Source organism: Microtus ochrogaster, chromosome 4 (genome assembly GCF_000317375.1).
Source record: "Microtus ochrogaster isolate Prairie Vole_2 chromosome 4, MicOch1.0, whole genome shotgun sequence".
Classification (NCBI taxonomy): Eukaryota; Metazoa; Chordata; class Mammalia; order Rodentia; family Cricetidae; genus Microtus; species Microtus ochrogaster.
The window spans coordinates 73,540,073-73,551,645 of NC_022011.1; the positions used below are offsets into that span (position 1 = coordinate 73,540,073).

General features: G+C 37.6%; 1 protein-coding gene across 6 annotated transcripts in view; it reads left to right on the forward strand.

The window, feature by feature from the left end:
• Window positions 1–10,379, forward strand: part of Slc4a10 (solute carrier family 4 member 10) — a 223,431-nt gene extending 213,052 nt beyond the window's left edge. For 5 of the 6 annotated variants that reach the window (XM_005346462.3, XM_005346463.3, XM_026778881.1 and 2 more), the window contains 2 exons: window positions 1,350–1,466; window positions 8,384–10,379. In XM_005346462.3, coding sequence (XP_005346519.1) covers window positions 1,350–1,466; window positions 8,384–8,450 — 184 coding nt within the window. In that variant the 3' untranslated portion in view covers window positions 8,451–10,379. Of the gene's footprint in view, window positions 1–1,349; window positions 1,467–2,270; window positions 2,310–8,383 lie in introns of all 6 variants that reach the window. The other variant, XM_026778880.1, reaches the window with a different exon arrangement.
• The last annotated feature ends 1,194 nt before the right edge of the window (window positions 10,380–11,573 follow it).

Here is an 11,573-nt window from a genome sequence, read left to right on the forward strand (position 1 = left end):
TTTTTTTTTTTTTTTTTTTTTGCTGTGTGGTACTCCATTGTGTAAATGTACCACATTTTCCTTATCCATTCTTTTGTCGAAGGGCATTTAGGTTGTTTCCAGGTTCGGGCTATGACAAACAATGCTGCTATGAACATAGTTGAGCACATGTCGTTGTGGCACGATTGAGCATCCTTTGGATATATACCAAAAAGTGGTATTACTGGATCTTGAGGAAGGTTGTTTCCTAATTTTCTGAGAAATCGCCACACTGACATCCAAAGGGGCTGTGCCAGCTTGCATTCCCACTAGCAATACAGTAATCGAAGACCCGGATATTAATCCACACACCTTCAAACACCTGAGTTTTTACAAAGAAGCAAAAAAAAAAAAATCAAATGGAAAAAAGAAAGCATATTTAACAAATGGTGCTGGCATAACTGGCTATCAACATGTAGAAGAATGAGAACAGACCCATATCTATCACTATGCACAAAACTCAAGTCCAAATGGATCAAAGACCTCAACATAAAGCCAGCCACTGAACCTTATAGAAGAGAAAGTGAAAAGTACACTTGAACGCATTGGCACAGGAGACCACTTTCTAAATATAACCCCAGTAGTACAGAGATGGAGGTCTTAAGAGGGTGGAACAGCAATTTAAAATGGTGGCAGCATGGGCCTCTTGAGCATTTAAATTAGAACAGAATTGGAAGTAAATGTCTGAGATCAGGGATGAATCAAGAAAACTGTAGCCCAAATATACATCTATACAGCTGGAATATTTTCTTTGGATTTTTTGGATACCCTTCAATAACTGAGTGATTTACTTTATGCTTCTCAATTTTAATTATTTAAAGTATGCTATTCTAATAAACAATATGAAATATTATTTAATCTTCAAAGGAGAAAAATTTAGGCATATGATAGGGCATCTTGAACTCTGAGGGCATTTTCAAATGAAATAAGGCAGTGATACAAAAAACAAACACCGTGTGAGGCATCTTACATGGCACACGTAAAATAGAGCAATAGAGGCAGAACATGCCATGGTGCTTGCAGGGGCTGTGAAGAGGAGGAAGCAGAGAGTTATTGTTTAATAGATATAAAATTTCAGTTTGATAAGATGAAAAGAATTCTGGAGACAGATGTAGTAGTGGGATATACGTTGTAAATGCCTTTAATAACTTTTAATTGTATATCTTAAAATGTTTAAGATGAGAACTTTATATTGCATGTACTTTACTGTGAAGAATGTAGGCAAAATGTTTCACTTAGTTACAAAGTTGTCATATATTCATCTTCCCTGCCTGAGTGCCTCATTGCTTGTTTATTGTATATTATTTCCTTTTGGATAAACTCCTGTCTAGAGATGACCCGTCCGTGATCAATATTTCTGATGAAATGTCAAAGACTGCCATGTGGGGAAACCTTCTGGTTACTGCTGACAACTCAAAAGACAAGGAGTCACGCTTTCCTTCCAAAAGGTTTGAGTTTTGAAATAATAAGGTTATGTTAATGCTAATGATTTTATGGCATAAATGCACTAGGAAGAGATACCATTGGTTTTAATCAAATTTAGACTTAAGATGTGTCAGAAATTTTTTTTCTAAAGGGAGAATGACAATTTTTACAAACATTATGTTCGTCAGTATCTTCCTTTCAAATAAAAACCCACTCTAAAACTACCACAGTGCGGGGGAAATGGAGCTATCAGTGACCCCAGTGCATGACAATTTTGAACATTCATTTTGGCCCACTCTTTTTTTTTTATGTGGTTTCATCGTATTCCCTCATCACACACTCTGCAGGACCACTGTAGGTGCCAGAACACATTCCCCATTCCCTGTTTGCTTTTGTGACAGCGATTTGGCACATATAATGGTCATTCTAGTTTAGTTGATTTCTAGTTTCCTGTTTTCAAGTCCCTGACAAACTTCCCTAACCTTACCCCGAACATCCACCCATTTTCATCTGTCTGTGGACATATGAGCAGTCCCGGAGCTATTCTGGTGACTTTAAGTGCATGCTGAGGGAAGAGTATGTCTTGAAACAGCAAGGGAGTCCTGGTATTTTCTGCTGGATTTTCCAGGACTTACAAATGAGTGTGGACCTTAGCGTGCAGCCATCTTAGATGCTACTCAGAAGAAGAAAACCCCATGTTATGCTAGTTTTGCTTCTCTAGAAAGCGGTTGATGTTTGGGGATGGTATAATGATTTAATTTATTTATTTTATAAGCTTACATTAACTTTTTTTACTTAATTTTTATATTACATTTTTTTGTCATAAGCTCCCCTTCCTAATCACTCTAGAAGCTGATTCCCCAAAGGTAAGACCTTTTCCCTCAAACCTATCCCCTGGTTGTATTTCCTTATGTTAAATGGTGTCTTCTGAAGACCTGGTCAGCCTATGTCATCTGTGTGAGTTTTGGGGAGGCAAAAGGCCTGGAGAGTCTTGGACTCCGGTCCAATGTAAGACTGATTTTTATGGCTTTTTCTATCTAATCAGTTCTTTGAGGGGCTCTGAAATATGAGGAAACGTTTTTCCCCTTAAAGCATATGAATGCATCACGTATCAAACAACAAGCTTAGAGAGTCACACTTAGCAAATAATACCGTCAAAATTCTAGATTGGGAAAAGAAAATTTGTTCCTTTAGTTTTGAAAATTGCCAATGTTGCTGTGATATATGCAAACTTGCAAGCTTCGTGAGACATAATTGGAGCCATCGGCTGGAGAGAGACTACATCAGTCTTGGGGGAAAACCTCCTACTGCTAGTTTTGTCACCCCAAAATGGCATGCTGCTTCAATGTCATCTCTGTAGCAAGGAGAGTAAACAAGGCAGCGACCGTCATCACCCCAGAAGCTCCCTCTCCCCCACTTTTCCTCTTTCATTGCTTGACTAAATTCCTCTGATTGCCTGACTCTAAATTTTTCTAAAACTTAGACCAAAGGAGTTTGATAAAAGTTTCTTCATAAGGTATTGCTAAGAGTTTTGAATGGTGTCTTTGAACAAGAATTCGAAACCAGCTTGCATTCCCTTGCTTTGGTTAAGCAGCAGTAATATTCTTTCTAAACCATGAATTTAGCTTTCTGTCTTCAAAATTCTTGCTATAGTTCCTTTGAATCAATCAACCTTGCAGTAATTTTATGTTTTGTCAGAACTCCTGAACAAAAATCAGAGTAGTAGGAGGAAAATTTGAGTCCAATTTATTTTAAAATCTGAAATCCAGGTTGATAGGCACAAAGTCAAATGTCAGTCATGGGCACTGGGCGGGGACTTTGAGACAATCAGACTTCAGATGCTTCTCATTCTGAATTACATGGGTCCATCATGCAAAATCTTCCTGTTTTTTCTTTGGGTTGAGAAAAGGTTTTATAATGTGATGATTTCTGTGATTCTTCAAGTAAACACATAGCAGTATCTCATCAGTGTTTTGTTCACGTTTTGTTTTTGGAAATACAGTATCTAGTTTGACTGGACATAGAAGCTAGGAGCCGACTACAATTCTTGCTCATCTGGAGGGTGTCTTCATTGTTTGATTGCCTTGCTTGGTAACTAGCAAGAAATGCATGAACTATAAAATTCTAATAAATAACTTTCAAACTCAAAGACTTAAAGTCTAAAAAACTGTGAGGTAAAAACTGGATGCAGGCACTCAGCAGTCCAAGCTACTATATCTTATCTTGTACTTGTGAATACTCTTTCAAGCAAGTTAGGAGGGATAGGACGCTCCTGGGGAGCTCTTCGTTGTCACTCCAAAAACTAGCCCAACTTATCTTGATCTGGAAAAGATTTATAGGGCGCAAATTACCAAAAGGATAGGAAAATATTTTCCTATTTTCTTAATATGATGTGTAAGAATTACTTTAAGAAAAACAGTGAATCCAGTAAGATACCCTTTAAATCACAGTAAATACTCTGTGAGACATTTGTATCCTGCAGAAGAGGTGGCTGCTTAAGCGGGCACTGTAGGACGTTTTAGCAAGGAGCCATTAAAATTTGTACCTTGCTCTGAACAGGCTAGTTAGTGGGTAGCCTGGCTCTTTTACAACTATTCTGCCTTAATTGTGTTACTTGTGTGTGATTCCTCTGTGTCAACTGTCGTTAATAATCTCAAGGATTCCATCTACTCATATATATTTTAAATTTGCAAAGGTGATTTCATAATGTACTTGTTCTTTCATAATTTTTCATTAACAATGTGTGATTAATATTTTAAAAACCATATTTAACTTTGTAAAAATTATATATTAACTGTAATATAATTTATTTCCTACTATTACACACTTAGACTGTTTCTAATTTTTTGTTTTGATTTTTAAAAGATGTATCATCATTATCACCACCACCTTCATCACTACCACAACCATCATCATCATCATCATTATTATTGAGACAGGTTCTTACTATGTAGTCGAACTGGCCTGGAATTGATATGTAGACCAGGCTCTCCTAGAACTCACAGAGTTCTGTCTTTGATCCCGAGTTCTGGGATCAAAGGTATGCTCAATCATCTCTGACTCAATTTATATTACTTTTAATTATGTGTGTGTCAATGTGTAGAGATATGCTTATGAGTGTGGGTCCCCAAGGAATCCAGAAGAAGGCATTGGTTTCCCTCAAACTTGAGTTACAGGTGGTTGTGAGCCACTTTATATAGGTGCTGGAACCCCCACTTGGGTTCTTTGCAAAAACAATACCTACACTAATGCTCTTAGCCACAGAACCAACTCTCTTACACCTTGTTTTGCTTTTTTAAAAAACATTTCTTTGATTTTTTGTTTGTTTTAATTTTTGAGATAGGGTTTTACTAGGTAGTTCCCATAGTTTCTTTTCTTTAATAATAAAATAATTATAATTTATCTAGTTATATGGATAATTATATAATTATACAACATTATTATTATAGAAGAATGTCATTAGGAGTCATTTTATTACTGTTTTTTCTTTTGGACAGTAGTGTTTTGTTTTAGCCTAGGTCCCTTGGATATCTAGGTTCAGGTTCTTGTTCACCCAAGCAGTGTTGGGTATGGGTTCCATCTCATGGACTGAACCTTCAGCCAAATCATATATTGGTTGGTTACTTCCATAGGCTTTGTGCCATCATTCCCTAGCATATCTTGCAGAAAGGACACCATTGTAGATCAGAGCGTTTGTGGGTGGATTGGTGCTTATATTTCTCTTTTGCTTGCAAAGTGTGTTCCTGTACCAAAGACTCTAGAACAGAGGTGTGAAGGCTCTCTGTAGGCACCAATTGATTTCTTCTTGTTCAATGGGTGGCCTCCACAGCTCCCCATACAGTATGATAAAAATAGGGCTCTCCAAAACCACATTTACTGCACAATGGACTCCTAAGAACATTTCTTGCAGTAACACCTATAGATGCTGGGAAAAGGAGCATTTTCAGTGATCTTAAAAATATTTTAATGAATTCTTTTGAGGATTTCATACAATGTATTTTTAGCATATTTGCCCCCATCTTTCCCCCAAACTCCTTCCTGATCCACTTTCATCTCCCTACCCTCCTACTGTGTCTTCTCTTTTATTTATTAAGTCATGGGACTCTTGCTTGTGCTGGGAGTGGGGCCACCCACTGATGCATGAAGAACTACCAGGATGGCTACTACTCTTTCTACCTTTCCTCTGTCCTCCCCACAACCTCCTCCTATTATGGAGACTCCTCCTTTGCTGTGATCTCTTAGGCCTTTCCTAGCTACTAGACAAATGCTGTCCAGAACAATATCTGAGTCCATGGAAGAAACTTCCTCGTAGATTTATAAGTAGCATATCAATAGTGGTCTACTATTTGCTCATTCTTGAAATATCACTTTCTTCTTTTTATTGTTTTAGTTATCTTATTTTTTGAGACTATAATATGATTGTATCATTTTCTCCTTCCCCATCCTTCTTTACAAACTCTTCTCTCTCTCTCTCTCTCTCTCTCTCTCTCTCTCTCTCTCTCTCTCTCTCTCCTTGCTTTTAAATTCATGGCCTCTTTTTTCATTAATAATTACTATATACATATATATTTCTAAATAAACAAATGCAACCTGAACATGATCGGTCTGTATGTTACTTGTGCATATGTTTTCAGGACTGACCTATAAGAATAATTTTATCTATCGTATTTTTCTAGATCTTCCTAGAATACCTGACAATATTTATTTATTATAGTAAGAAATAGTACACATGTGATATGTGTTTGTTTAAATGAAAGTTTAGTTGATTCGCATTAGAAAAATAGATGTAGTAAGAAACCCCGGGTTGGTGGGGGGGAGACAGGGAGATCATCATGCAGTTAGAAAATCCAAAGAAACATTTTCATAGCAGTCTTGAGCAGATTGGAATACTTCTGCCTCCCCAAATTATTTTATTAAAATAGTCATTTAGTAAGTGATTGTTTTATGACATAAAAGACAAATATAATTAAATCAGATAAGGAGAAGGCTTATCTGTGAATCTAGTTGATATTCTCTCTCTGACTCTCTCTCTCTCTCTGACACTCTCTCTCTGTCTACCTACGCTACTTAGTGACAAATTGTGTCACTGACCATTGAGAAGTAAGGTATTTATCAAGAAGTTATGTGGTACCTAAGTCTCAATGTTAGAGCAGAGACCACTATACCTCTCCCCTACCAAGTCTCACATAGATAGGATACAACATCCAATTTTCCAAAAGACAGAGTATATTAGAAACAGGAATACCAGAATCAGTATTTCAGAAGTGAGCTACAAGAAGACTCAGAGGCCATCTGGTCCAAAGCTCAATTTAGTGTTGAAGGAAGCCAGTCTCAGAGAGATTAAATCACTGGCTGTGGGTCACACACCTCCCTTAGCTCTGGGAGAATGGGCACTCCACCCACACCTCCACCCCGTTCTGTTGGGCTTTATTGGCTTTGTTTGACAGAAGAGGTGGGGACAAGTGACATCCAAGGACAAGTTAATTTGAAAAACAGAATAGCAGACATTTGTCATGTAAAAGAACTCAAAGTAGAAAAAGTGAGTCATACAGATAGAGAAGTTAAAAATACAGAATTAAGGCGCCCGACACATCATGTGCACACTGTCATCTCTTCTCACGAAAGGAGAAAAGAAAAGGGAAAAAAGATGCTTTGCTCTGACCTGTAAGGAGTATGTGATGAGAAGTGTGGCAGGCATAAACCCGGGTGCCATAGACACTCACTCACACCACTCTCAGTGCTGGCAGCGTGCCACAGATGGCAGAAGCTCCGGCACTTCTTACCTGATGGCGCCGGGCGGTGGTGACAACTGAGAGAGCTGTTTCTAGCTTGAATTGGAGAAAAAACAATTTTAAAAGCACACTCTTAGAATATGTTTAAGTTATTGACCACTAAGAAAGATGCTCAGAAAACCCCCATAGAAAACATAACTTGGTTCTTTTATTACCCAGAGAACAGTTGTAATACCAAGAGTGCTTCCACTTTCCACTATTTCATTGATGTGTATTACGGGCCAAAGTTAACAGTGAAAAGTTTGTTGATTCTTCTAGTTCAGTGTCTCAGAGGCTGGCTGTATGTTGTTCTTTATGCCATAAATGGGGGTGGGTTTGCAGAGAGACCTTGAGTGCATAGGACTTTGCCAAGCCCCAGAAGTACTAGAGGAAGAAGAGTATTGCCCTTCTGGAAGTACACACTTTCCTTCTAAGCTTCATCCATTCGAGCACTGCATTCAAATTCTTCCTCCATGAAGACTTCCAAGTACAAAATGGTGAAAATATTGCAGATAACTCAACAAAAATGGTAGTCACATTATCAACGTAATTGTCATTGAAGTTAAGTGGAAGATAAAACTAAACAGGCTTCTGGGGTGTGAGTTTATTCTAGAAGGAAATGAAGCATCCCTCCCCTGCTGTGTAGTCGGAGGCTTTCCCTGTGAACACAGCACAGGTGTGTGGAGAACAGGGCGTCCAGGCTAGGAAGTAAGTGTCTGAACTCCCTACCAAGACATCTTCCTTCCCATAGATCAAGGTTCAGTCCAGGAACAAAGGAAAAGCCCTTTCCAGCAGCACCTTCTCTGTCGTTGCTACCTTAGTGTGGAGCATGGCTGGCATTTTCACCAACTGTCAATTATTCATTTGCCCAGATGAGGGCCGTGTATTAATCTTGCATGCTTTTAGAACCGTTTGGAAATATCTGTTTTTTGTTTCTCGGTGTCTGTTTTTGAATTTCCCCCTCTCTGCAGTTCTTGATTTCTAGCTCACAGAGCGCAGAGGATTTAATTGCTGCTGTGTCTCTGTGTTACAGCATGAGAGAGCAATGCCTAAGAACTCTTGTATTTCTTTGGGGTTGATGGGTTTTGTGTCTGAAGAAAACAAATCTCACAGTAACCAAGCTGGATTATATTGGTAAATTTCTCCCTTTTTTTCTCCTCCCCCTTTAGCACTGAAAGCCGAAAAGAGAAGAAAGCTGACTCAGGGAAAGGTGTTGACAGGGAGACTTGTCTATGACTTGATCTTCAATTTATTTTTTACATATATATATGAGAAGAGTGTCACAATTATTAATAAAACTGCTTTGATCATGTATTGTAAATCCTGTCTCCTATCCCAAATCCACCTCCACACTGTAAGTAGTGCAACGCTTCCTCCATTTCTGTGTTTAACCTCCTCTGAGCAGTGTGACCCCCTCGTGAGCAGATACAGTAGCTAATGCAAGAGTCCCCCAAGTCATTACTGTGAGACATCTGCCAACAGTGTTCTCAGTGTCGGCATCATGAGAGCAAAGTGTTCTTTAAACAAAAAGGGGTATTTACCTAGTTTGTATTTTCCTACCTTAGCAACCGAAGATACCTGATAATTTTATTCAGAAGACTTTTGGAAAGGTAGTCTTACTTTTAACTTTTTTATGCCTTAGCATTAGTGACTTGTTTTGAAAGGCCCCAATCAAAAGGTTACTTTGAAAACATTTGTAACACTTGTTATTTATGTATTTCCTGACTTCATAGGATGCATTTAATACTTAATAGCTAACTGATACTTCAAGTTATTTGAGAAAGAAACCTGTTCATACCTTCTTAGAAGTCATACTGCAGGAGAGTCCTGTAGTGTTTGCTTAGAATTGTGTTTTACCCACGTGGTCAAGTGTACTAGGCGTCCATGAAATGCTTAGAGAGATTGAAGAATTTTGTGAGATTTTTTTTTCTTTTTAAGTCTTTACCAGAAAAGTGTTACTGAATTTCTCTCCCATTGACAATAGTTGCTTCCCAAATACACCTATTACATAGATATTTATGGAATGCCACACAGTGAATCATTGCATAGGAAATACATCCCTATACAGCTGTTCTGCTGTTAATGGGTCATGTTCTGCTTAGAATTGTTCCCTGTCACGTTGTCATGTTAGACCAACAGGTATCCAGCTGTAACTGGTTTTGCAAGTTCTTTTCCACATTTTAATTAAATGCATGTTGTGGGGAAACAATCTTTGAACTAAAATTCAGATTCTGTTAGAGAAGGTGATGTAAATATTTCAGTCCATATGAAACAATCCAACTTTACTAAGCTTATTGAAATAGGAAGGAAGTTATGGATTTTTGAGTATGACTAAATATAAGATTCATTTAATTTTAGAGAAATGTGAGTTGCTAAAAATGAAATCTCAGAGGATTCTTAGTTCCTAAGGACTATCAATAATTCACAACCTTATAATCTTTCAGTGTCCAAATTTAGAAAAACTCAGAGGCCTGTGGCTTTTGTAAACTTTATGCACTCCATGGAAGTACACATAATTGGGCAAACTCCTCTATTAGGAAGCTCATGAAGGTGAAAAAAAAAAAGCAGGCCTACATTAACCGTAACATTTTGATATCTTTTGAAAAAGAAATTTCTCACAATCTTTTCAGGATCCATTTTTTAATGAAATACGAGCTAAATTAAGAGAAGACTTTGCAGTTAGTAAAGTTTGTATTTATAAACGGTGAAGACAAATGTGAAACTGTCTGCTGCACACGTGTGTGCTGTGACCCACTCTCCATTAACATCCTCACTGTTTTTCAATCCAAAAGCAGTCCCCTAGGGCTCCACATAGCAGCCCCTGCTCTCTTAAAAATGATCAGTGAGTTAAAACCTTCATATGATCACTGGTTTGAACAAGCAATCATCCTATGAAATTCTGTATTTCTGAGTATTTTTATAGTAATTTTGTTCTTCTGTGAATTTTAATGCTATCTCTATCTTAATCTTAATATTTTGAAATTATATAAGATATAAGAAAATGTAGTATTATATATATTTACTCCTAATTTCAGAATCCTGGTCAAAATTATTGAATATCTTGAATGTAATTTATTGCAATGTTTAAGTAATGTGTAAATGTGACTAGGATATTGTGTTTTTCAAAACTAAGAAATGTTATGTGGAAATAAATATTTATCCTAACTAATTTTCATGCTTATTTTAAAGTGTGTGCAATGTGTCCTGTCTTTACTTTTCCTTCATATTAACCAATAAATCAGGTAAAGTATTATAATGGTCTAAGCATATTTAAATTAAGACATTCCCACTGTTAAAAATCATTTGTGACCTAAACACAATTCAAACAACTTGAACTTTATGAACAGAAGAGAATGAGAAGTTTGTAAGGTTGCTCATGCTCCTTTCCCCACAGAACAAGGCATGGGTGATGTTATCTCTATGGCAAGTGAAAAGCTCCTTAGTAGGATCACACTAGTAGAACTCATGAATGCCTGCTTTTACCTGTGTGGAGAAGGCATTCCCCACATGTACCCTTTAAGTCTGCTATAGAGGTCTAATGGAACCTCAGTTCTTCTGTGGCCATCAGTAGATTGTTGGGAAGACTGTATTCAGAACTCTGCCTGCTGGAGAATACCTCTTGACTCGTAGGCTTCCTTGTAATTGCCCCTACTTAACAGCATCCAGGTTTCTTTCTAGATATCTTTTTGGGGTGACTCAGACTCCTACTTGCAGACATCCGGTTTGACCACCATTTGTTGAAGATGTCATTTTCCAGTGTGTATGTCCATAGATGTGTAGATTTATGTCTGGTTTTCAATCTGATCCTATTGATCAAAATGTCTGTTTTTATGCCAATACCCTGCTGTTTTTAGTACTGTAGCTCTGTAGTACCACTTGAAATTGGGAGTGGTGAGATCTCCAGCAGTTATTTTATTGTTCAGGGTTGTTCTAGCTATGGGGGGGGGGGGTTAGCTCAAACTCAGAGTCTGATAGAGACACTTCAGTGATGACTTCCGGATCTTTTAGGGTGAGTGAAGACTGACTCTGCTTCCTTTCTTCACTGCCCTCTCTGTTTCTGTCCAGCTAGAGCCCATTTTATCCTGAATCCTTTCCTGTCATTGACAGACTGATTTCTAACTTTTCAATATGTCTATCTTGTATATCCAGTAAGGAAATACAATAAAATACCATCTGGGTAGCAAACATCTATAAAATCAGCACTTGGGAGGCAGGTACAGTCATTTTAAAAATGAAATAGCAACCTTCTGAAAGTTTTATGAAAGTTGTATAGTCTCTAAGTATTTTGAGAGGATGGTTGTGGTTAATAATCAGAAATGACTTCTGATTCTTTCCTGGGCATATTTAGATGCTCTGCTT